The sequence below is a fragment of the Zingiber officinale genome, chromosome 2A (genome assembly GCF_018446385.1).
Source record: "Zingiber officinale cultivar Zhangliang chromosome 2A, Zo_v1.1, whole genome shotgun sequence".
In the NCBI taxonomy this organism is placed as follows: domain Eukaryota; kingdom Viridiplantae; phylum Streptophyta; class Magnoliopsida; order Zingiberales; family Zingiberaceae; genus Zingiber; species Zingiber officinale.
In genome coordinates, this window is record NC_055988.1 from 153,653,944 (window position 1) to 153,681,112 (window position 27,169).

The 27,169-nt window shown below is 36.1% G+C and overlaps 2 protein-coding genes and 1 long non-coding RNA gene across 6 annotated transcripts; 1 reads left to right on the forward strand and 2 right to left on the reverse strand.

Moving 5' to 3' along the window:
• The first annotated feature begins 4,115 nt into the window (after positions 1 to 4,115).
• On the forward strand, positions 4,116 to 4,910 carry LOC122044149. The gene has a single exon (XM_042604685.1). It carries the CDS (start codon positions 4,116 to 4,118, stop codon positions 4,908 to 4,910), a length of 795 nt encoding a protein of 264 aa, XP_042460619.1.
• A 978-nt stretch (positions 4,911 to 5,888) lies between these two features.
• On the reverse strand, positions 5,889 to 9,221 carry LOC122042808 (ATP sulfurylase 1, chloroplastic-like). The gene is made up of 5 exons (XM_042603121.1): positions 8,584 to 9,221; positions 6,835 to 7,240; positions 6,477 to 6,737; positions 6,319 to 6,405; positions 5,889 to 6,231 (listed from the first exon to the last, which is right to left on the reverse strand). Exons 1-5 carry the CDS (start codon positions 9,114 to 9,116, stop codon positions 6,094 to 6,096), a joined length of 1,425 nt encoding a protein of 474 aa, XP_042459055.1. The 5' UTR covers positions 9,117 to 9,221; the 3' UTR covers positions 5,889 to 6,093.
• Positions 9,222 to 16,527: 7,306 nt separating this feature from the next.
• LOC122042809 lies at positions 16,528 to 24,851 on the reverse strand. Of its 4 annotated transcripts, XR_006129360.1 has the most exons (7): positions 24,349 to 24,851; positions 23,128 to 23,392; positions 22,173 to 22,293; positions 17,566 to 17,673; positions 17,253 to 17,416; positions 16,947 to 17,133; positions 16,528 to 16,836 (listed from the first exon to the last, which is right to left on the reverse strand). It is a non-coding gene; the product is annotated as an uncharacterized LOC122042809 (long non-coding RNA). The 4 variants fall into 4 exon arrangements; XR_006129362.1 differs by lacking the exon at positions 22,173 to 22,293 and having other exon boundaries at positions 16,947 to 17,128; positions 24,349 to 24,849; XR_006129361.1 differs by lacking the exon at positions 22,173 to 22,293 and having other exon boundaries at positions 24,394 to 24,848.
• Between the last annotated feature and the right edge of the window lie 2,318 nt (positions 24,852 to 27,169).

Below are 27,169 nucleotides of genomic sequence, written 5' to 3' on the forward strand. Positions count from 1 at the left end.
TATACTAAAAGCCTAGCTTTTGTAAACATTTATTTGTTGAAATAAAAGAATCACATTGGTCAATATCTGTATTTATTTATTAAATGTAATTGTTCAATTAATCTATATAGTAGACAACATAGAGTGTGGTGTCACACTCAGAAGATCATGTTGTCGGTTCTCTATAAATTATAAACAGTTGCTCGCGACTAAGATAGAAAGGAACAAACTATCAGTATAGTCGTAGTGTAATTAAGTATTAGTTTATCTTGACTAATAAATTACACTGATACACTTTAAGTATATTGAGTAGGATCATTTAGGTAAGTTCTTTTTGTACTGACTTAGTAAAAGAACTAAACCTGAGTTATTATGGAAGTGTGTACTCTTAATCCTAATATAATAACAAGCACATATATTTAATATTTATTTCTTTGATTTATGAAAGGGTGAGGTTTAGCTCGATAAATCAATATGCCCGATAAGTTGGGAAATGATATTACTTATAGTGTGTGTTGTTGATTATAGAAGGAATCTGTGTACTAGTTATCTGGGTTGAGAATGTCCCCAAGAGGAGCTCATAAGGATTGTCATGTTAAACCCTGCAGGTGGACCTAGTCCGACATGACAATGAAGTTGAGTGGTACTACTCTTGGAGCTAGATATTAATTAAGTGAGTTGTCAGTAACTTAATTAGTGGACATTCGTAATCTTAAACACAGGGAGACTAACACACTCATGATAAGAAGGAGCCCATAATGTAATTTGGGATTGGTGCGGTAGTGCGGTAATAACTCTCTAGTGGAATGAGTTATTATCGATGAACTTGAGTTGTGTGTTCGGGGCGAGCACGGGATACTCAAGCTCATCGAAAGGCCAAAACCAATTTCTCCTCTAGGTCCCTGTCGTAGCCTCATTATAGCCTCAAGTCCATCCAAATGTAAGTCTCTTCTTGGTGTCCAAGAAGTGGGTCGGTCCAATGCTTGGTGACCAAGCAAGGGCCGGCCACAACCTCTTCTATAGGGGTCGGCCCTTTGCTTGGTGACCAAGCATGAAGGGGCCGGCCACAATATTCAAACAAGGAGGGTTGTTTTGAATTTTTTAAAAATCTTCTCTTTATAGAAAACTATAAGTTTTAAAAGAGAGTTTTTAATTTTCAAATTTTTCCTTATTTGAATTTGACCACATGTTTTAATAGAGGGTTTTTAAAGTTTTAAAACTTTCCTTTTTTAACCATCCTCATAGTTTAAGAAAAAGGGAGATAAATTTTAAAATTAAAATTTTCTATCATCATGTTAAAAAAGGAAATTTTATAAGAGAGTTTTTAAATTTTAAAACATGGTTTTAATTTTTAGAAACTTTTCTTTTTTAACTCATACTTTAGGAAAGAGAGTTTGTAAATTTTATAAAAGGATTTCTTCTTGTAAATTTTTTTAAAAAAAAAAAATTTATTTTTCCTTTCCTTTTAATTGTGGCCGGCCACCTTGCTTGGTGCCCAAGCAAGGGCCGGCCAATAGGATTAAACCAATCCCAATCCTAAACCAAATAGGATTGATCACAACCATTGATTGGTGATTGATTCAATCAAGAGGAAAGAAAAGGAAAAAAAAAAAAAAAAAGGAAAATATTTCCTTATTTGCCTTGGGCAAGTAATATAAAAGAAGGGGTAAAGGGGCTTCATGAGACACAACTCTTATTCTTTGGCTTGGAGATCTCAAGTGGTCGACCCTCTTTTCTCTCCCTTCTCTTTTCCCTTTTGCTCTCTCTCCTTGGTGGTGGTGGCCGGATTTTAGAAGAAGAGGAGAAGCTCTTTTGGGTGGTGTTCATCTTGGAAGATCGTCGCCCACACGACGTCCAAGGCAAGGTGAGGAATACGGCAGAAGATCTCGAGGTCATTAGCATACAAAGAGAAGGTATAATTAGCAATTATTTTCCGCATCATGCTAGTTTTTCTCTTTGTAAGAATTCTAAATACAAGAGACAATTAGATCTAGTTTTTCGAAATAGTTTTTCGAGTTTGTGTTTTCTTCTTATTCGAACTTGTGTTTCGATTGTTCCTTTTGGTTAACCTAGAGTTATTTAAGTAAATAAATATTAACTTTCCTTAAAAGGCTTTGCCTAGGCGGTGGTGGTTGCTCCCATATCCAAGAAGGCCATGTGCCTCGCCATGCAGTCCTGGAAGTCAATTTTGGAAATTAATATTTATGGAATTAATAATCTAGGTAGATTTGAATCAATAGTATTAAGTTCCGCTTGCGATTCAAATCTAAACCATTAAGAACAGATAAGTTAAATTTGGAATCAATGATGTTAAGTTCCGTCTGCGATTCCTAATTTAACTTCTAAAGAACACAATAGGTTATTTAAGGAAAGATTCGACACTTGTACAAAAATTTTTGTACAGTGGAATCGGTACGTTTTCCTAGGATTAACCAACAGGGAGCACAGCTGCTAAGGAAGGAGGGTCTCCCACTGGTGGCAATTGTAGGAACGAGTGTCGTTGTAGCACTTCTTGCACCATCTTGGAGACCAGTTGATTGATGTTTTCTTTTGTCACGACCACTACTTTGTCGCGGTTTCTCTCTTCAACGGAGTCACGGTTGTTAATAATTCTTCTAGTGTTAAGCAACGCATGCAAAGTCTTGGCATATATATCCCACTAAACAATTGCAATTTGTTCCAGTCAAATACCTCCCCATGTTTTCTATGGACGACATAAGATGTGGGTCTGATCCAAGTACGAATAAGGAGGTGAGGTTGATGTTGGGTAACCCTAAGGATAGACAAAATTGATGACTGAGATCGATGACGGAGGTTGAATCGGAGATGGTGTCGGTGATGAGGTCAAATCCAGAATGATATCGATGATTGAGATCAAATACAAGATGATGTCGATTAAGATTATTAGTGAAATGACTAAAATAGTATGATAATAATTTTTTATTATAAAAGTAGTCAAATGACATTGTATTATAATACTTTTTTATTAAAACTATCATACCAAATTTAAAAGCGAATCCAGCAAAATAAATGATTTAAAAGTCTATTACATCCTTATTTATACTGTTATATATATATATATATATATATATATATATATATACCAAGAATTATACCGCGAGAGTTGTTCCTTGACTGCCGGCCGTCCAACAAGTTGGCAGCTTCATTTATTGTATAAGATTGAAACATTAAAGTCACCAATCACGTCCCATTTGGATTTTTTTGCCTACATAATAAAAATAATAATAACCTTCTTAATCACTTAATCATCACTTTTGACGTGCAATTTTGAAGATTTTAAGAAATTAGTCAAAAATCGATTGCTTTTCTAAGAACTTGAAAAGGACTCCAAGCATGAGTCTTATTCCTACTAGGATTTTGTAGGTCAATCCAACTCGATCGATCAAGCTCATTCATAGGCATATACTAATGTGTATCCATCCAATGCAAACATTCTATTAACAACGCGAGATGCGAGTTCAATCTAAACTCCACTGAATAATAAATCTAAATTTATTAACATGTGCAAATTTCAAATTAAAATAATTTATTTTATAAGTTGGAGTCTAGTAGAAAGAAAGAAGACTATTTTGACACTAGCGGACTAGTTTAGAATTGTCTAAAGAAAGTTGATTTGTCAAGTCATCAACCAAATGAAAAGGGGCAAACACAGTTGTCTGAGAACTTTTCCACAATTATCGATCATAAAAGTGTTAAATCAATTTGGTAAAGTCTATGGTGTTGGTCGTCTTCTTCTGATATTTTCATAATTTTAACAATAGATTAATTCTTTTTTTAATTATAAGGTTTTGCCTTAAATGCCCTTTAATTTAATCAAAATACACGGATGAGGTTATAAATGAAATACAATGAAAACATAAAGAGTAAATTGAAATTACGTTTACTTTTTTCGATGAGGCTACCGTCGCCTACTATTCTAGGGAAGCAACGTGTCAGCTCGGCGTTGAGACACGTGGACCTGTGGGTATTATGTGTCTTCCAGCCACTCCGTTTGCGCGTGACGGAACCCGCGTCGAAGCAGAGCCCGAAGCGAATCGGGGAGCTTCCGCCTTTATTAACGCCGCCGCTTGTCTTCTCTAGTTCTCTTCACTCCTTCCTCTCCTGGAAGAGAGACGATGGACGGAGACGGCGAAGGAGAAGACGAGAGACGTGGCGGAACCCTAGCTACGCCTTCGCCGGAGGAGGATGAGGAGGAGAGCGTCCTGCCCGCAACCGACTTTGGTGGCGTCCGTCCTTCCTCGAAACAACAACAACAACCGACTTCTGTCGACGTCGATGGCAGCGATAAGTCAGATGAGGACGACGGGGATTTGGAGTTTTCCTTCGTGGTCGAGGACTCCGACGCCGCCCCGGACGTCACCGCCGACGAGATCTTTTCCAACGGATTCATCCGCCCCATCTACCCCGTGTTCGATCGAGCCCTCCTTTTCTCCCCCTCGACCGGGCCGGCTCCGGCGTCGCGGGGAACCCTAGGCCGCCTCCTGATAGAAGAGCGGGAGGCGGAGTTGTCCCATGAACTCGAGGGGATCCCGCCAGGAAGCTACTGCGTGTGGGCGCCGAGGTCGGTGGCGAAGAGTCCGGGGTCTTCGCACTGCAGAAAGAGCCGATCCGCCGGATCCTCCTCCCTCAGGTGGCGGATCCGGGACCTGGTGGTCGGGCGGAGCCACAGCGACAGGAAGGAGAGGTTCGTGTTCCTCGCGAAGCGAAAGGAGAAGGGAAACCCTGATCCGGTGGAGGCAGAGAAGGAGGGCGCTAAGGTCACCGATGTCGATATGGTCACCGCTCACCGGATATACTTCAGGAAAGACGGCGACGCCGGCAGCCGGAAATGTGTCCTTCCAAACAGGCAAGAATTACTTGCTTTCTTTGCTAATATGAACTCCATTACAAAAACTCATCATCCTTTTTAACTAATTCCGCCTTTTTTTTACTACCCTTTTTCTTCTTAAAAAAAAAAAAATCTTGGTTGTGAATTGTGATGATAAAGTTGGACTGGAGGAGTTGCGATTGCTGTTTTTGTTTTAGTTTTGTGCTTGGTAATCGATGTGGCGTGAGTAATGGTAGCTATAATTGCAATCTCTGTCGACTTATCTATTGACTCCATCTTTAAGGTTGCTTTGCACCTTTCTATGATGATGCTCGACGCCTCAAAGAGATTTTGGCAAGCGTACTATAATGTAGGCGTTGTGAATCTGCCAGTTTACTCTAGAATTTAAATTTGATCGACACATTACCAATAGAACTTTAAATTATCAGTTTTGGATATTATTTTCAATCTCAAGACAGCTTGGAATCTTTGGAAAGTGAAGAGTTCATGATCAAACCCATGCCCCCAAGCTTTGTGGGGTTTATTATTGGTGCTCGATGCATTTTGCCTTGACACTCGACTAAAAGTCTAGAAAAGCAGAAATTAGCGAGAAGATTGAGGTGAAAACAAAGTGGAAAAGTGACGGGATAAGGACACATACGAAGACTCCAAAACACAGAAAAGAAAAAGAAAAATAAAGAAAGAGAAAAAATACGAAAGTAAAAGGAGTGAGTGTTATCCAGCAAGCACCACTTGGATGAAGATGGTGAAATGGTTGTGGTATTCAGGATATGGATCGCCAATTAGTCAAGGTGACGTGTAACTTGGAAAGTAAGCCTAACACTAGCGCTCTGCCTATTAATCGAAACAGCTCGGGCTGCTAACTACCTGTCGCCAGCTGTCTGCGTGCCGACGTAACAGCCCTTCTGTTTGGCGCCTTCTTTTCGGATCCATCCTCTTCAATTTTCCGTTTTCGAGTAACTCAATAAACTAACTAGTTTAAAATTGAATCGCCAAATGGATGTTCTCACACAAAAAAATAAAATAAAATAAAATAAGGCCGAAGCAATTAAAGGGCATATGATAAATCTGACAACAGGCATTGTCTGCACATAGTTTTATTGTCATCATACTCCACCCTAGCACACAAGTTTACAAGTTTCTAAATTACATAGCACAACACACTGAGCTTCATTGAGTTTCTTCATTGTCTGGCACACGAGGAATCAAGCCACAAATTTTACACAGCAGTTTCAGAATCCATTGTTCATCGCGTGCGGAACAGTTCAGGCTGGAACAGGCTCACGCAGCTTGTTGGCTTCGGGCGGAGCCACACTGTCATAGTAGTCAACTAAGACTTTCCATCCGCCTGGGCACATGAAACCATCTGGTGGGTTCTCTCTGTTCTTGGCGAGAGTTCGCATCTATGGACAAATTTGAGGCATTAGTAATGATTCCGTAGCGTAGGAGATGATATCGAGCAAATTGTTTGTTTGATTTTTTTTTTTTACCTTTGTGCCAGATATGAAGAGGAAATCATCAGGTCTTGATGGATCAAAGAAAGCCATTTTTTTCTGTGTTTTGTCATAGGCCGCCACCTGAATTCATATCGAGAGCAAAAGATTTAGAAGTAATCTTCGCAACATTTCTGAATTCCGCTGTGAAATACCTTGAATGGCAGAATGTTTAGCTTTTGAAGACCTGGAGCCATACTTAGGACTTTCTTCCCGTGATCGGCATCATAAAGGTCCCTCTTCTCCACGGGATGACTCATACCTGCTGGATCTCGACCAACAATGTAGAAATTTGCACCGGCATTTATGCGAGATTTTGCATGCCACTGAACTTCAGTTGGGCCAGCATAGTGCATAGGAGAAGGGAATATAGCAACCACTGTTGTTTCCGGGTTAAGCACGCCATCCTCAAGAACCTATAGAGGAAAAAAACATAAAGGAATATGAGCAAAAAACAGACAAACTTAACACAATATAATCAACGATATCATAAGTTGTGTAGTATCAATTAACCTTCTCATGTTGCTTCATTCTCCAACTAAGTGGCACATCATCTGCTTTTGTGTAGCCTCCCAGAGGATGAAGCAAGAGGACAGGGTTTTTATAGCCCATTTCAAGAAGGCGTCTACGAGTGTCGGTCATGAGCAAGGCATGGCCATTGTGTACAGGGTTACGCAGCTGGAAAGCAAATACTGCATCTGCGTTGCGTCGAGCAAATTCTGCACGGAGTTCACCAGGTGATAGCCGATATTGATCAAGACCATCGTTATACTTGATACGTTCCATAACCTCCAAGTCTCCACCAATTAGCCAATTTCCAGCTTTTGCTATAGCTTCCTGGACGTACGGCAGCCCAGGAGCTGTGGTACCCCATGTTCTCGCGATTCGTTCTTCTTTGTTATGTTTGTAGATTTCGATGCTAAATGAGAAGACAAAAAAATAAGGTCCCAAAATTCCAAAGTGGTGTAAACTTCACAGTGTTTATTCTCCTCTGTACATGATGTGTGTTAGAACACAATGCTCAACAAATGTATCTATCAGAGGACCAACAAGAATCATTTCACATGAGAACATCACTAGACATGCCAAATGTTTTGAAATTTAGCTGAATAGGGTGAAAATACACGGCTAAGAAAATTGTGAAGTGTTACACATAAAGAAGCCTAGAAACAAAGCTTGAAGTCTGAAAATGGGTAGTAGTTTCTGTCATCTAGATAACATCATATTGTTGCTAGCCATTCACAAGCTGAAGATTTCTAAGGTATTTGCATAGCGAATTTTGAATAAGACTAGAAATTCAAAAATCTCCTTGAGTGAATGCATTCTCATAATTGAGATTGCAATTCAGATAAGTATGCATTTTTGTGATGATAAGTTAAGATTCTTTGGAAACAGAGATATTAATGTTAAGTTAATGGAAAACTACAAAGGATCATGCATCAACGTCCACAAATAACACGAGGTCAGAAATGTTACAACATGAATCTATAATTTAGGGTATTTTTATGAAACGAAGGAGGCGGGAGAGTCCCCTCAGTAACATTAAGTTAAGAAGAAACTGTAAAAGACATGTAGCTCTAGAAATCAACTCATGGTTAGAAAATGTTGTAGAAAAGATCTATAATATAGAGTTAGCCTAGTACAACATGATAAAAAAAAAAATCTTCACAAAATCCTAAGTACTTTCCTAATCATAAACCTTTAAAACATGAACGAAAGCATGTTTCCTCTAATACGAGTCTCTGTTTTAGTCAACTTATGGACACTATAGAGTTGACCTATAACAAGGCCATGAGTACACCATTTTAGTCAGCATATCTATACTATGGAACATTGGAGCTGACCTATAGCAAAGTCGAGTGCACCACAGACAAAATGATCAACAAAGATGAACCTGGATAGTTACACAGCAAACTGAAACAACTGCTGCATTACTAAATTTTCTAGATTTTGCAGAAATCAAAAGGACCAGAAAAAGTCACATGAACACGTAAACTAGAGGCAAGAAACTTTCAGTGATCTATTGGTTTAGTGTTACCCGATTCATTAATTGAACCATGCACAGTTATTTTCAATTCCAAGAACAGATTAATTAAATATCAGAGTGGCAATTTAATTACCAATAATCATCGAGCAACTAGTAGCAATTAATCATCGAGCGATTACCAATATCAAGAACAAAAATGCGTTTTACGGTTCAGAACAAGACAAAATAAATCTAATAAATATAGCAAATGAAGGATGTTATTAGGTTGAACTCACTCGCTCAAGATGGCGACAGGCCTGTCCCGCGCATCGACAAGCGCGACCCTGCGCCGGTCGCCAATGGCCCTTTTCTGCGCGTCGTCGATGGCCAGCACGATCGGGACCGACATGTTGACGACGGAGCCGTCTCCGAGGCGGAGACAATTAAAATGAAGTGTTTGGAGGAACTCGGCTTCCCTCATGAAGCCGCCGAGGGGGCTCGCCCACCCTTCGCTGAGCACATGCACCCACTCCAGGTCGATCCGCGACAGCCTGATCTGCGGGCACCGCGCCGCCTCCCGGCGGAGCGCGTCCCGCGCCGGCCCCTCGGGCGCGACCAGGTCGACCAGCCTCCCTCCGTCCGGCTCGATCAAGCTGCATGATGCGGTGGCGGGGGCGAAGGTGGCGCGGAGGGGGGCGGCGGCGGTCGTCTGAAGGCGGCGGCGGATATGGAGGCTGCCTGGGAGGAGCGGCGGGTGGATGAGATTGTGGGCAGGATTTGAGGCGGGGGTTAGGGATTTGACGACGAAGGCTGCAGCCATGGAAGCCATGGAGGAGGGAAAAAATAAGGCGATAAAAATCGGATTTTTATGCCCCTTTTGTTCTTGGATTTGGATTTGGATTTGGATTTGGGGGTGGAATGATGCGTCTAATCTTCTGTGTTATTTATAGTTTAAAATGAAATAGTGGAGCAGTTAGTGGAGGGGGTCGGCGGGATGATCCTGGACAAATTTAAGTCTAGATTCATCGGTTGAATGTGGCAAGGGAAGCGCAATTTCATGTTATCAATTTGATTTCGAATGCTTTCCCTGCTTTTTGTATTTTTCTATTTATTTATTGTTATTTTATTTTGCTTTGGATTATTCTTTGATGCTTCTTCGATGGTTCCTCTGTTGACGCTTAGATATAATGTTGACTTTGGTCAAAATCAAATAAGTTAGATGGTTGCATCATAGATGATCTCTTTTTTCCGTCGGCTCATGCTCCTCTTCAGAAAATTGAGTCGACTTCTCCACATGATGCGATGATAAAAAAAGATTTATCAAGTGTCAGTCAAGGATGAAGATAACAGTCGACATAAAAGTCAAAGTCAACATGATCAATCCTAAGAAATCAATGTGCTCATCAAAAATGAATCGAACGAAGATCAACTTCAAATGTCGATTGGGCTTGAAGAGTCCAATCAGCCAAGAAGTTTAGCGAATAGATCGCTCTCCGCGACGGGTCATATAGAGAGAACATTAGATGACGCACTGATCAAGCGAGTACTGGATCGACCGGAGCTCATGTTCAGTCAAGTTAGAGACAATCGGTTGAACCAAACTGTAACAAAGAAGCACAGCTGAGATTGACCGGGCAGGAAGTCTCGGCAGAACAGCTACCCCGCTCAGCCGAACAATGGAGCCTCTCCCATATCTCATAATATCCCTTTCAGAAATAATGCCGCTGACAACATGACATGGTCAACAGACAAATCGTACGATGAAAGTTTCTACGGTTATGTCAGGGATTTACATACCTTGTTAAGATATGGTGTCAAAGACATTTTTCTGACATGTCCTTCATATGACGATTGGAAAAACGTGTCCACACCTTGAGGAGCGTGCACGTCGCCTACTGTGGCACTATATAAAAGGAGTTCATGCACCGGCAGAGGGATGTGCTATGCATTATTCACGCTTGTGTTTTCACTGTTGCTCCACCTTCTTCTACTGTTCCGGTGACTAACTTGAGCGTCGGAGAGCCAACGTCAGAGACCCCTCCCCTGGCCTGGTACTGACGTTTCTAGTATTGCAGATAGAGTAGAGTCTTCGCAAGATCAACAGAGGAGTCACATCTCTAGCTAACCTTCTTCCCAATTTTCGGACAAGATCACCACCCATAAGATCTAACACCCTTAGAGATAACATAAGATGTTCAAGTCAGTGACCAATCAAAGAGAGAGAGGAGGAAGAAGAAAAAGGAAAACTTAATAGAAAAGAATTACCTCTACTGGTGATACACTACTCACTTCTCTATTTATTGATCGCCACGTATTAGGAGAAAGGAATTAAAAGAATTGCTTTGTAGATCTTAATCATATTGCTCGGTGGATCTCATACGTGTTACTTGATCTTATCCATATTACTCGATAGGACTTAACCAAGTTGCTCGGCGGGACTTAATCATATTGCTTAGTAGGACTTAACTATGTTGCTCGGCAAAACTTAACCATATTATTCGACTGGACTTAACCATATTACTCGTGGATGTCAACCATGTTACTCAATGGACCTTGTTGATACAATGGAGGCCGATAAGACGGAGGTAAATTACCTACAAAATAAAATTCAAAGCCTTTCTCGATCTTTGACATGATTAGATTAGCACAATTAAATTAAACAATAATAAAACAAAACAATTAAAAGAAAAAAAAAATAAGAGGATAGTATATTTACTTGGTTACAACGTAGGTGGTTGTTAATTTAAGGCGTTGAACAAAACTCCACTAGAAAGTATTCCTTTGCTGAAGACAGAGTAGCCTCTTACATACTTATAAACTTACAAAAGACTAGGAAAATGAATACAGAATTTATAGTTCAATTGTTGTTCAATTCCTAGCTCCAGAAGTCTTCTTATAACTCCTGGAAAAATCTATCCGTTGCTCGGAGACGCCTCCAATAATATAAATTTTATCCACTGAAGATAAAAAATTTATCTTCGGCTACGGCTATTAAAGGCACCTTCTATGAAGTATATCAACCTTCTATACGAAGGCGCAAGGGCGCCTCCAAGCCTCTTGGAGGGGCCTTCCATGAGGCAGATCAGCTTCTAAACTGATCTTATTCGCATAGGTGATGTTCCGATTAACCAGAGTTGAACTCACCTGAATATACTTCTGACCTTCTCCTCGAGCAGACTTCCTCCTGGCTTCTCGTCTCTCGAACGTCGTGTACGTCCTTCTCGTACACCTGTGTACTCTTCCACAGCATTATGTCCCTCGAATACATCAAGTTCATTGACTCACTTCTCGTGTCATTCTTCTAGCTAGCTGCGTCTTCGGCTCGACTTCTTGTGCTCCTAAGTTTATGGACACTTAAACACAAAGCATCAAACACAAACATGACCTAACTTAACTTAGTTGACCATATCCAAACTACCACAGGATACTTAAAATCTTTCCCTTTTTGATGTGCATTAACCCAAGTTAAAGTTAGGGTTAAATAAAAACATAATAAAATAAGTAATTAAGTGAAGAAAATTTGTAATAACACCAATAATTTTACAAATAAGCATAGGGATAAATTTTTAATTATCCTATCTCTCCGAACTTATACTTATTTCTCCCTTTTTGATCACATAAAAAATAGGAAAAAAATAAAATAAATAATTAGAAAATTTTTAAAATTTTTATAAGAATATATAACAAGAATTACCAACAGATTAATATTTTTTAGAAATAATTTTTAAAATATTCTATTTTTACTAATTAGTTTTCAACTTTGACAAAAAAAAATTTAACAATTATTTTTCAGTTTTGAAACATCTTAAAAAAAATTATCGCACTTAAATAAAATAAGTTACATCAGTAAAAAAAATACAAAAAATATATTATTTAATCTAATAGGAATAATATATTTAAGTAGAGCAACCTAGTTTTTAAACATAAGTCCTTCAAAATATATTTTCAATTCTAAAAATTTTACTAATTTTCCTGGATATATAAAATAATTATTTAACAGTATAAAAATCAAAGTTTTCATATTTCTATTTTTCTTAAATTTTTAATATTAAAAATTAACTTCTCAAAAAATAATCCATAAAAATTTTATTTTATATCATAAAATTTTTAAAAAAAAACTCAACAGAAATACTACTGTCCTATTAGTCTAGAAATCTTGAACAAAAAATTTAAATAAAAGATTATTCAAAAAATATTTTTCTAAGACAAATAATTTCTACCCTAATAAATTAATAAAATAAGGAATTTAATCTAAAAAGGATTTCGGAATCCAATATAGATTCCTCCCTACTTAATTCGTTAGAAATTTTAGTGATACATAATTTCTAAAAAATTTCCTTATTAATCCCTTATGATTTCTAATGTACCAATTAATTTTAAAATTTTTCAAAAATGATGTGAATTCAGCATGCATCATTTTCCATTTTATCTATGTGTGCTTTTAGTTTTTCATTTTCCAGTTTGAGGTTATAATATATGTCTAAAAAGGAAAGAATTTGCTAAGCTTAACTTTAACTTAACATTTTCTTTTTCTAATTTTACTATATTCTTGGAAAGCATTTTAATAAATTGAAACGATTTTTCATGAGGTAACGCATGTACCTTACTTACCTTGTGGTTTGATGCTCCCCTTTCGTCACTGTTTTCTTTTGATATACATCCCTCTTCGTCGATGCTCATTTCTGAGAAACTTTCAGCGTCTCTCTAATGGGCTGCCATCAGGACTAATACGGCGTGCTCTTCTAGTTCCGATTCTAATGACGATGATTCGTCCTATGTCGCCTTCAAGTTCTTGTGCTTCTATTTTGTTGGTCTTCTGCCCTTGTCTTTCTCCTTCTTCTTCAGTTTAGGATAGTCATCCTTGATGTGGTATTCTTCTTGGCAATTATAGCATCACACATTCGTTTTGCTCCGAAAGTGCTTTTTCGTCTGTGGCTTGTTAAATTTATTAGTTTTAATAAATTTACTAAACTTTCTTACCATTAACGTTGCTTCATCTTCATCAATTGACGCTTCGAAGTCTGGGTCGTCCATTTTTGCTTTTAGGGTAATATTATGACTCAGCTCTTTCCTTAATTCTACATATCTAAATTCCTAAAATTCTAAAGTGGAAAATAAACTTTCTAATGTACTTACCACTAGATCTTTAGAAATATGGTAGGAGTCGATTATTGAGGACCATTCAGATGTCCTCGGAAAAACATTCAATGCATACTTTAGAGAATCTTGGTTTGTTACCTTTTCTTCGAGATGTGTGAGTCCGGTAATCAACTGCTTTAGTTTGGCATGCAGTTGCGCTACTGACTCTTCTACTTTCAGCTGGAAGTTCGTTAGTTGGTTTCGGAGAAGGTCCCATCTCGCGAGCTTTGCTTCTGATATTCTTTCGTGTAGTTCCAGGAACATTTTTCAAAGTTCCTTTGCTGATTCATAGGCGTTGATCCTGCAGATTTCTTGAGATGACAGCACACTTAGCAGGTAGAATTTGGCTCGTCTATTCGCCACAAAGTCCGTTTGCTCTTTCTTTGTCCAAAGATACTCTTCTTTTTCTTAGTCTTTTTGATCTTTTGGAGCTACAAAATCGTATTTGATTATTAATAAAACTTCAAAGTCGGTTTTAAAAAATATCTCCATTCACTTTTTTTCATATGGTGAACTCCCCCTCGAACTTCAGCAGGTAGATACTTGGTCCGATCATCGTCTTGTTGCTTCAATCGGCTGTTAGTCCTTCTGAGGCGGTTGGCCTTTGATATCAATTGTTGGTGCAACAGAGGCCGACAAGAGCAGGGTGAATTACCTACAAAATAAAATTCAAACCCTTTCTCGATCTTTGATTAGAATAGCACGATTAAACAATAATAAAACTGAATAATTAAAGAAGGAAAGTAAGAGGATAGTATATTTATTTAGTTACAACCTAGGTAATTGTTAATCAAAGGCGTTGAACAAAACTCCACTAGAAAATACTCCTTTGCTGAAGACGAAATAGCCTCCTATACACTTTTAAGCTTATAAAAGACTAGGAAAATGAATACAGGATTTGTAGTTCAGTTATTGTTCAATTCCTATTTCCAAAAGTCTTTTTATAGCCTCTGAAAAAACTTATCTATTGTTCGGAGGTGCCTTCAAGATGGTCCAAGGCACATTCAATAAGATAAGTTTTATCCGCTGAAGATAAAACTTTATCTTCAGCTAACGACTATTGAAGGCGCCTTCAAATGACTGGAAGGCGCCTCGTATGAATAGTGTGAATGCGCCTTCCTAGACATTTGAAGTGCCTTCTATAAAGTACATCAGCCTTCTATACGAAGGCGTGAGGGCGCCTCCAAGCCTCTTGGAGGTGCCTTCCATGAGGCAGATCAGCTTCTAAGCTGATCTTGTTTGCGTAGGTGATACTCCGGTTAGCCGGAGTTGAGCTCACCCCAACCTAACTCCAGATCTTCTCCTCAAACAGACTTTCTCCCTGGTTTCTCATCTCTCGAATATCGCACACGTCCTTCTCGTCTACTGGTGTACTCTTCCGCAGCACCTCATCCCTTGGATGCATCGAGTCCATCAACTCACTTCCCGTGTCATCCTTCTCGCTAGTTGTATCTTCTGCTCGACTTCTTGTGCTTCTAAGTTCTTACACACTTAGACACAAGACATCAAACATAAATAGGATCTAACTTAATTTGATTAATGATATCAAAATTAATACGAGGTACTTAGAGACCTGACTCCCATCAATCATCAATTTTGGATATTAATTATTATTTCATTTTGTTGAAATACTTTAGGGATTTTTCTTTATCTATTATGAGGAAATCTTGTGAATGTAAGATTTTTTATTTTTTATTTTTTAAAAGATCCTTATATTTTTAGTCATTCATACAAATTATCTATTATTATTTTATATAAAAAACAATAAATCCGCTACCTTAACGATCCCCTAGTGCTAACCCCACATATTCGCTACCTTAACGGTCCCCTAGTGTTGACCCCACGTATATGAAGAGAAGTACATACAGATACATAAATCATAGACGCATAGTGGGATAAACCTCAGTCGTCAGATCCTGAAAATTAACTCCTAGTCATTACATTAGAGATATTATACGCCCACCGTCTACACTACGCCCTGGAGACATTATTTTATAAAAAAGTATTTACTATTAGAGGATTTAAACAAATCATTTAACATATAAACTTTCCTAAAAGATTATATTTTAATATATATTTTTTGAATATTAAGATAATTAAATACCAAAAAAACTTGGTTAAATAACAATAAATATTGATAACATATTTGGATCGTTGCTAAGTAAAAGATGAATTTTGAGAAACGATTAATTGTATATTAGCTGTAATATAGCTTTCTCTCCCCTAAAAAATGGATTATATAGAACATAAATGGAGAAGAAAATGAAAGGAAATAATTCCTATAATTTATTATAATTTTGTATATAGTATTAAGCGTTTGGCACTTGACAAAGAGCCCAATAAGAAATTGAAAAGGCAGCAAGACAAAGTTCTTCCACCACTTTTTTTTTTTTTTTTCTCCTCCTCTGAACCATCCACTTATTTTTATATTAAAGTTTCAATATAACTCTTTTCCCTTAACTTTTTCAATAATTTTTAATTTTTCATTGAGAAGTAATACTTTCACTAGTGACTCCATAAAAGCAAAAGCAGTGATTTTTTTTCCCATTTTTCTTTCAAATAGAACTCATAGCCCTGGAATACTAGACTTAGACCGTTCACAATGAACACTTTTCGATTTACCCTCACAATTGATAAAAAATTTCCGTGAAATCAGATCTGTCACCCCAAATTTGATATTACTTTCAACATTTATTTTTCCTTAAAGGCAAAGGCTACATAGCGCATAGATTTTTTATGCTGTTAAAGTTGGACTCCTGGCCATAGAACCTTAGAAGCGGTTACTTTACGATGGGCGAATGATATCTCTAGCGTAATGATCAGGGATCGATTCTCAGGAACTGACGACCTGAAGTTTATCCCACCATGCGCCTATGGCCTGTGTACCTACATAAACCTCCCTTCATATTTGTGGAACCGGCACTAGGGGGACCACTAAGATAACGGATCTACCTTTTTTTTTTAGAAACGGTTACTTACGTGAATAAAAATAACAATTGGCATATATGCAAGTGCCAAGCACAGATTATGTCTAACGATTCAATAGAAGAATTGGGAACACAAACCTCACAAAACCAGTTATAGTAACAAAGACCATGTGATTTAAAACTTCCAACTTCCTTGTTGGCCTACTTTAGCTATTATAGTTGTATAGATGAGAACAATCATGCTTAGTTAATATCACAAAAAACAGTAAAATATTGTAATAAACTGAAAGAACAATGCCAAAATTCAGGCAAAAACTCATGAGCTATAAAATCAGAAGAACTTAATTTCAGATTGTAAGCAAGATGCATTTACTTGGGTTCTTAAACTGTCTATGCACTTGTTCTTAGAAAATTGGCAATGCACAAAGCAATGTCAGCAGGAACATGTTTCTGGCCTTCTTCCCTTAAATGATTTAGATAAGTCTGCAAAGAAAAATATAAACAAATCAGTTTAGCCTAAAAAATATCATGGAAGGATAGAAACAACCACTCAAAAAAGTTGATCTGCCTTTAAAGAGCCACCGTTCACATACTCCATAATAATCATAGATTGCAACAGCCTGTCCCCTTCTTTCCCATCTAGTGCTGGAAGCCACTTACAAGAAAGCTGATGATCATAAATATTCATTATGTGCTTGTGATTCCTCAAAGCACCTAGACGCCTTACTTCCCCTAGAAGAATGCACTCAAATTCCTTTACTCCATCAGCAGATGTCTGATCTGATATTAAATATTGAACCAGCACAGTTCAGGAAATTACTTAAAATATTATTGTAAACTATGGACAAGGGAATATAGATTATATCTACTATTGGCCAGCAGATTTCATATGCAATCACCTTAACTGCAGCATCAACAGTTCCAAATTCGCAATGGATAACTGATCTGGAGGTGCTCTTGGTTTCATGACTCAATGAGAGAAGGAAAAAGCGATGTAGGTAATGGTAGAATTCTCAGTTTCAAGTGGCACGAGATGACGAGAAGCCGATTAAGAGGAATATACCTGAATAGAATAATGCAACAGGAAAACGGTTGTATCAGTTAGATTAAATGTTGTAAGAATACAGCTTCACAGACGAGCAAAATCATAAAAGTATAATGTTTCAATCATGTTTTGGATTTCTTTTCCTGCTTTCAATGTGGATAACTGACCTGGAGGTGCTCTTGGTTCATGATTCAATGAGAGAAGGAAAAAGCGATGTAGGTATGGTAGAATTCTCAGTTTCAAGTGGCACAAGAAGCCGATTAAGAGGAATATACCTGAATAGAATAATGCAACAGGAAAATGGTTGTATCAGTTAGATTAAATGTTGCAAGAATACAGCTTCACAGACAAGCAAAATCATAAAAGTATAATGTTTCAATCAAGTTTTGGATTTCTTTTCCTGCTTTCAATGTGGAAGTACAACATTGAAGCACCAGATGAGTAAGAAATACACATCTTACACAGTTTCTAAAGAAAATTGGCACGCGAACAAAGGATATGCCAACTATCTTTTTGTGAAAGCCAATGTTTCCTCATCATGACTCATTACCTCGAACAATCTTTTTGTGTAAGAAGCTATTTCTCCATTGTTCCTAAACCATAAGTGTTAATCTGAAACAATGTCTAATTTGGTTGAGATGTTAGTCCAATGCCCTCATGTTAGTCCAGAGACAATGCCTAATTTAATTGAAACCTCGATCGAAAAGTCAAAAACAGATCAAAAACTGATCTAGTCGGGTAGATATTTCAGTGCCAGACAGAAGAAGTTGATCAACATTTTTGTTTTTTATTCTATAAATTCTTGTAGCCATCCTGTTAACTGGTTAAAGCTAAAAAAATCTAGTAAACTGATGGGTTGTCCAGCATATTTTCTGTCGTCTGTTTTTTTAAAAGGCAATACATCACCCTATGCAAGACATAGAAAGGCAAGTGTAGGCTATATAGCATCCATCAAACATTGTATTCTAAGCAAACGTCTTAGATAGAACCAGTCCATTTCTTGCAACCATGTTTCAGATGTATGTTTCATGCCTCGGTAACAATTAAACAATTAACTAAAGTTACAGGGAGCAGGTATGGGTAATACATGTATTTCGTCTTAGTATTGGACTAATTCATAACTGTCAAACAGCTATCACAGGTTGTACAGATTTGACAAACTGTGAACAGATTTCACAGCTTGTATAGTTGTGTACCGAAATAAAACAGCTGTGAGCACAAAGTAGGAAATCAAGGAATTTAGTTAGAAAGATATTAATTTCTTATATACAAAATAATTAATTTCCTATTCTCTCTTCTATGGTAATGTTTGTATATAATGGGTATTCTCATTCAATGTAAGAAAATTTTTGGAGTAATATCAATTATATCCACATTTTTTCACTTAGTATCAGAGTTTTAGCCTTCATTGCAAAATTTGTGGCAAAAACTCAACTACTACCAAGTAATTGAGATGCAATGTGCTTCAGATGCTGCTGTTTTAAAGAATTTTATTGAAAAGGTGCGCGTATATAATTTTTTTGGCCAGCTTAAATCCTGAATTTGATCATGTTCAGACCTCCAAAGCATTGGAAAAGGCTGCATACCGTCCCTAGCATAGGTGATCTCTCTACTCCGGGCTGAAGAAAGTCAACGAAGTGTGATGCTTGAGCCCCAACCCATGGCTGGATCATCCCTTACTATCAAAACTGACTTGCAGGAGAAAGATAAGTATGGTGTGACTCTGATCAAAGACAATAAAGTCCATCTTTGGTGCAACTATGGTAAGAAATCTCGCCACACCAAAGAGACATGTTGGAAACTACATGGCAAACCACCAAGTCGAGAATGGGGAAGTCGTGGGAGGCAACACAAATCTCAAACACGCCTGATCGAGCAATCCCATATTGAAGACAACTCAATCCTTGGTAGATTCAACGGTGTAGAAATTGAGAAACTTCGAGGATTGTTGGGTTCTTTTGACAAACCGTCTAGCGCATGCTCATTGACTCTCTCAAGTATCCCCTCACTCTCTTCTTGTATGAATACCTCAAACAGTTTGTTTTATAACTCATGGATAATAAACTCTAATGTCACAGACAACATGACCCCCAATTCTCAAATTTTTCACAATTATAGCCCCAACCCAAAGTAATAGAAAAATTATAATAGCCAATGAATCTTTAGCCACTATTGCTGGTTTTGGAAATGTTCATCTTACTCCTAACCTTATCCTCAAAAACGTCCTCATGTACCAAAACTGTCTACCAACCTTGTTTCCGTTCAAAAATTAACTACTGAACTTCACTATCATGCCATTTTTTCCCCTTTTTATTGTGTTTTCTAGGATTAGGACTCGGGAAGAAGGATTGGACTTGCTAAGTAACATAGTGGTCTTTACTACCTTGAATCCACTAAGAAGAATAATTTATCTTTGCCTTTTCACAATTCTTCCAATAAGGACAATATTTGGTTGCATCACAAACGTCTTGGTCATCCCTTTTTTAGAGTTTTAAAGGTCATATTTCCTCATCTTTTTCAAGGATTGGATGTTTCAGAATTTTAGTGTGATGTTTGCGAATTGATAAAACATTCTCGTGTATCCTTTTTATTAGTAATAAAATAAGTTCTACTCCCTTTCATTCAATTCATAGTGACATATGGGGTCCTTCTAATATTCCCAATGTTTCTGGGGCTGGATGGTTTATCTCCTTAATTGATATTGCGCTTGGGTTACATGGATGTTTCTCCTCAAATAAAAATCTGATCCAATATTATTATTCCTAATTTTCACTCAATGATTCAAAATCAATTTGGAGTGAAAATTAAAAGTGTTCGAACCGATAATGCTAGAGATTACTTCAACCAAACTTTGTCCTCCTATTTTCAATCCCAGGAGATTATTCATGATTCATCTTGTGTTTATACACCCCAACAAAATGCAATAGCAGAACGGAAAAATGGACACTTACTCACCACTACTCGTGCTATTCTTTTCCACAACGTCCCTAAATCCTATTGGAGAGAGAATATCCTTAATGTCACATACATGATAAACAGACTTCCTTCACATATCCTAGATAACAAGAGTCTCATGCAACTCCTCAATGAATTTTATCCTCATTTTCGAACCACAAATGGACTTACTCCTAGGATTTTTGGGTGCACTGCTTTTGTTCATATCCACAGTCCACTTCAACGTAAACTAGATCCTCGTGACATCAAATGTGTCTTCCTTAGATATTCATCCACTCAAAAAGGGTATAAGTGTTACCACCCTTCATCTCAAAAGTTTTACATCTCGGTTGATGTTACCTTCTTTGAACATATCCCGTCTTCTCCAAGTCTTATCCTCAATGGGAGATTTCGATGACAAAAGATAACACTTGTGAGTCATTTGAACCCATTAACGCTCTTGATCTTCCTCCTACTCCAGTTCGTATCGAATCACCTTCTATTCCATCTAGTGAATCTCCTCCTAGTGATACTCTAAGTATCCCTCAAGTGTATTCAAGGAGAAAGGCTACTCCATAAGCGATTCAAGTACAAGAACCTCAACCACAAACCTCTAACCCTGATACTAGGATCATGGTATGTTCTGATCCACCTTTACAATCTACTGAATCATCCATTATTGTTAGAAAAGGTACTAGAGAATGCACCAAACACTCTCTTTATCCTCTATCTCACTATGTTTCTCTTAAACATCTATCACCAACCCACAAAAGATTAATTGTGAGTTTAAATACCAAGACTATTATCTAAGGCATTGTCAAAAAGGGGATAGAGGGATGCCATGAGAGAGGAAATGGATGCATTAGAAAAGAAGAACACATGGGAGGTTGTTGAGAAGCCAAAGAGAAAGAACATTGTTGATTGTAAGTGGATTTTCACATTAAAATACAAAGCAAATGGATCGCTTGAGAGATATAAAGGTAGGTTAGTGGCAAAAGGTTATACTCAGACTTATGGGGTAGATTATCAGGAGACGTTTGCTCAGTTGCAAAAATGAATACTCCGAGTTCTATTATCTTTGGCTGCACACTTCAACTGGCAACTCCTACAGTATGATGTGAAAAATGCATTTATTCATGGAGATTTAGATGAAGAAATTTATATAAACCTCCCAATAGGATTTGAAGGGGATACTAGTAACAGAATATGTAAACTGAGGAAGTCTCTTTATGGTCTAAAACAATCTCCTCGGGCATGGTTTGAAAGATTTACAAAAGTCATACCAAAGCCAAGGGACCATACTCTCTTTGTTAAGCACTCAACAGCAAGGAAGATGACCGCTCTCATAGTTTATGTAGATGATATCATTGTGACTGGAAATGATTAAAAGGAAAAACATGATCTAAAGCAGCAACTAATAAAGGAGTTTGGAATAAAGGAATTGGGCAAACTAAAGAACTTCCTTGGTATTGAGGTAGCATACTCTATCAAATGAATTTTTATTTCTCAACAGAAGTATGTGACTGATTTGTTAGCCGAAACGAGGAAGATTGGGTGTAAACCGATTTCTAATCCAATGGATCCAAATCACAAGATAGGAGAAGCTAAGGAAGAACCAACTGTTAACAAAAGAATATATCAGAGGTTGATTGGTAGGCTCATATAGCTTGCTCACACTCGTCCAGACATTGCATATGTTGTGAGTGTAATCAACCAATTCATGCATGATCCAAGAGAATCTCACCTTCAAGCTGCTTACAGAGTATTACATTACTTAAAAGGCACTTCGGGAAAGGAAATTTTGTTCAAGTGAAATGAGACACTAGCTTTAGAAGCTTACACAGATGTAGACTATGCAGGTTCTTTAATAAATAGAAGATCAACTACAGGATATTGTACTTTCCTTGGTGGTAATCTAGCGACATGGAGGAGCAAGAAGCAAAATGTAGTAGCAAAATCATCTGCAAAATCAGAATTTAGAGTCATTGCTCAAGGATCATGCAAACTACTCTGGCTGAAGATTATTTTGGATGATTTGAAAATCAAATGGAAATACTCCATGAAACTCTATTGTGACCATAAGTCAGCTCATAATCCTATTCAACAAGATAGGACTAAGCATATTGAAATTGATAGACATTTCATCAAGGAAAAATTAGAAGAAGGATTAGTGTGCATATCATATGCCCCGTCAGAATTACAATTGGCTAATGTGTTAACAAAGAGACTGAACAGTTCTAAATTTCACAATCTCATAATCAAGCTGGGAATGAAAAACATCTATTCCTCATCTTGAGGGGGAGTGTCAAATAGCTGTCACAACCTGTACAGATTTGACAAGCTGTGAACAGATTTCACAGTTGGCATAACTGTGTCAAACAGCTATGAATAGATTTCACAACTTGTACAGAAATAAAACAGCTATGAGCACAAAATATGAAATCAAGGGATTTAGTTAAAAAGATATTAATTTCTTATATACAAAATAATTAGTTTCCTATTCTCTCTTCTATTGTAATGTTGTATATAATGAGTATTCCCATTCTGAATGTAAGGGAATTTTTGGAATAATATCAATTCTATCCACATTTTTTCACAATAACTAATTATCAAAAACAGTAGGAATGACACTAACTAGAAAAATAATTAAAAGAATGGAGTCATGTTAAGCATACAGTAACTAGAAAAAAAAATCCAAATAAATCAAAAACTCTGAGAGATCTTTAACAAGTATCAACAACACTGTTCAAACATGATCTAAAAGCACGTTTAAGAAGTTTACACTTATGTGGTACCTGAAGATTCAAAAGTTGAAGAGCATGCATAGAAGAAAGTCTGAGTGAAGACAATGAAGTTAGCCTATTATTTGACAAATCGAGCATTTCCAGGTCAGCCATTGAAGAAAGACATGATGGAGGATCAACCAGCTTGTTGTTAGCAATTTTCATTGATCTAATAGAACTAATCTCAGATATAGCAGCAGGTGAGTAATTCAGCTTATTAAATGAGATATCAAGCTCCTGCACCCTTTTCAGATAGCTGATCTCTGGAGGAAGATATCTGAAAATAAAAGGCGATTATAAATTGGTGTCAAATATAAGCAAACATACAATTCCTGCACAGAAGAAAATTTGTGAAAAATAACAGCATCTCTAATCATAAGGAATTCAGGAAAGGAATTTATGTATGAAAACTTAGCTATCTAGGATTTTTAAATGAAAATAACAAATACAAATAAAAGAAAAATGATATGCTCAAGGAAAAAAAACTCAAGGAAAAGCTCAAAGATAGACACATAAAGTGATGGGGCCCACAAAAAGTGAAATGGCGGGCCATGACTTTATGTGTCTATCCTTGAGCTTTTTCTTGAGTTTTTTTCCTTGAGCATATCATTGCTCCAAATAAAAATACAAAATTGGATTCTACTTTAGTTACAAAGTGAATTTTCTATTTAGAAAAAAAATGAGAATGAAAATGGTAATGAGATTCTCCATGTCAAAAATTGCTTTAAATTTGATGAAGCACCAGAAATTGAGTTCCAAGACCTTGGGTTACTTCATTCTACCGTTATACTCAGAAGGAAAGGTGGAAAGAATGTCTTTGAGAGTGTAATGTAACAAATGAGAGTTCTTTTTCCATACGATGCCATTTGATAGGAAACGTAAAAGATTGGATTTAAATCCAATGTCACTTTCCCATACTTACTACTTAATTGAACATTACTATTTACTGATAGTGTGTGTGTGCGCGCGTGCTCCTGGATTTATCTTTCCAGAAATAAATATCCAGGTAACACCTTTTATGATATTTTGAATTCTACCACCAAAAAGTCCTTAACAAATAGGATTTCTTGTCCCCGAGGCATTGGTTCCAGAAAAAGCGTGACTAATAAATATCAGCAGAACACCTTTTGCAAATGTGTTGTCTAAATGCCACTGTCACACCTCTAATGGAATAGCAACTGTTAAAATCTTGACTGTATGAAGGGATAAACCATTAAAACAGTTAATTTTTACCGTCATAACCAAATTTTGATAAGATTATTTATTTCAAGGACCAACAGGGGTTCCGAAGACATCTTCCGACGCATTCTCCGTAGAGGGCAACGAGCCATGTTCGAAGTCTATAGGGATGCTGACCTCGTCGATCGAGTCGTCAGCCGCGGAGCAAGGTTCCGTCGATTGGGGCGCGCCGCCATCGGACTACGGAAACGCAAGAATCAAGCGAACAGAATGGAAACTTGGGAGCGGAAAGTAGGTGAAGGCCGCATTGGGAAGGGGAAGGATCGGCCGAAGACGGCGATTGCTGCTGAATGTTGCTGCTGCATAAACCCTAAATCGATGGCAGAGGGAGATAAATATGCGTAATGATTAGAAAAGGTAGTGAAGAAATTATTATTTTATTGGAAATGAATTAGGGATTGAATATAAAAAACAAATTCAATAAAATTGGGAATTGAGAAGGATGAATATTGTTGAATCTGTGATCTGAAAAGATGAACGGAACGGGAATTCACCGAGGCGTACGAAGTTTGGGAATTTACGCATCATATTTTTAAAATAATTCAATAGTAATTGATCCGGCCCATAAAATTTACTGGAGTATAAGCATATTTAGTGGAGTAGTAGATGGTGTCTTAGGGCTTTCTTAATAATCATATTTATTAAATGAGTTTTTTTTTAATGGTATGAAAGTTATTACAATATTTTTAATAATTAAAGTTTTAAATGAATTTTTTTAATTCATCTAAAATTATCGACTAAAATCATGTTTAATTTAAATAATCAATAATTTCATAATGATCGACAAAAATGACATGCAATCCAAATCGAAAAATCTCAGAAAAATGAGATTTTTCTTAATTCCGAAGTTAACAAAAAATTTTAACCAAAAACACCCCTAAAATTTTTTATAACATAAATTTTATTTTAAATTATAAAAATTAAATAAAACTAAAAATATGATATTTTATTTTAAAAATAAAGTTGTATTATAAAAGAAAAAAAAAGGAAAACGTAAAAAAAAAATTGTAAAAACAAACGTAAAAAAAAGTTTAAAAATGTAAAAGAAATAAGACTGAAAACAAAAATATTAGAAAAAATATGGTTGATTTTGTAATGGAAGGTAATACTGTAAATATTAATCTAAGTTATATAGAAAAATTTTTAAATAAATAAATTTTCATTATATTATCTAATTGAGTCAAATATTTTATTCTCAATAACTTTAGTTATATGATTATCTAATAATCATATAACCTTACTTAATCAAATAAACATAATTAAAGTATAAATCTTAAATTTTACCTTTATAATGGTTCGAAATATTTTTATTCAGTTTTCTTTTTATTTTATAAACCTCTTATAAATTTAATAATGGAGATGCCCTAGTGTATATGCTTTTTATAATATTAAAACTAAAACAAAAAAAAACTAAAGAAAATAAAACAAACAAAAAAAATAACACGGTAATTATATAAAAATATACCAATAATTATAGTTGGCTATGGATAGGCACACTATTTTTAATATAATAATTTCTATTATTGTAAAAGGGGCACACAGTCATCTTCCAGGATTGAATCTCTAAATGAGAGTTTTTTTATAATTCATAAATACCATATCAACAATATAAAATTTATTATTTTCTTCCTCATAAAAAAAAATTCTTCATACAACTTTTACAAGATCTTACATTACAAATCATATATTTTTATTTATTTATTTTTTATATAATATTTATATATAATTTCCATTTAATATTTTAATTAATTTTGATTTTTGATTTAATTTGTTTATAATTTTTAATTTAATTAAATTTACAATTTTTATTTAATATGTAATTAACTTATGAATTTTAATTTAATTATAATCATTTATATTTTTATATTTATTTTTAAAATAATAATCTGTTAACCATATTATTGAAAGTTTATCTTTATATATAAAAAAGGAATTATTATGGACTAGAAATAAAACATTATGATTAAATACTTTATGAAATTAACTTTATTGCTAAAATAATTTATAGATAAAATAATTCATTTAAAAATTGTTTGAAAGGTCAAATATGCAACAATATTTCATCATTAATCATTGGATTTCTCTTCGTGAGAAAAAACATGTTTTACAAAACTTTTCTTGAACTTAAAAACCTCAAATTTTATCTTCACAATGATTAAAATTTTGTTGTTAAGTTTTTTTAATTTTATAAACCTATTAAAATTTTGGCATTGGAGCTGCCTTAACTTGCTTGACTTCTTATTTTATCCTTTTTCACCATAGCTGACTTTTTAATCACTTTTCTCTCTTTCTCTCCTCATTCTTTTACATTCAATTTTCCTTCTCTTTTCTCTTCCTCTAATTAAACTTTACTTCTTTTTTTTTTTCTCTTTTACATATCCCATGTAAGTTTATTCATGGAGCAAATTTAGGGGGTTCAAAATAAATAATGGAGGATATATTTAAACTTTTTACAACTTCAGAAATCTATAATACCTGAAACGAGGGCAAGCTAAGTTTTTTAGGTCAATTAGTGGATTTTAACTGAATTAAGTTATATCATGCAGATTTGATATCTTGTGTGTAAGTGTACCGGGACTTAGAAATACAAGAAGTCAAGCGTAAGGTGTAGCAAGCAAGAAGGATGACATGGGAAGAGAGTCGATAAGTTCGGTGCATCCGAGGGACAAGAAGCTATGAAAGAGTATATCAGTGAACGAAAAGGACACGCGTGCGGCGCATCTGAGTGAAAGAAGCAGGGAACTGCTTGAGGAAAAAGGTCGGAGTTAGATTCAGGTGATCTTAAATTCGGACGACCGGAGCATCACCCAAGCGA

Bases quoted from the DNA above. Each gene is read 5' to 3' on its own strand.
- LOC122042808 (XM_042603121.1), bottom strand. From the start codon at position 9,116: ATGGCTTCCATGGCTGCAGCCTTCGTCGTCAAATCCCTAACCCCCGCC. The intron at 7,241-8,583 runs GTGAGTTCAACC...CTTCTCATTTAG, and splicing joins CCTGTCGCCATCTTGAGCGA to CATCGAAATCTACAAACATA. The intron at 6,232-6,318 runs GTAAAAAAAAAA...ATTTGTCCATAG, and splicing joins TCTTCATATCTGGCACAAAG to ATGCGAACTCTCGCCAAGAA.
- LOC122044149 (XM_042604685.1), top strand. From the start codon at position 4,116: ATGGACGGAGACGGCGAAGGAGAAGACGAGAGACGTGGCGGAACCCTA.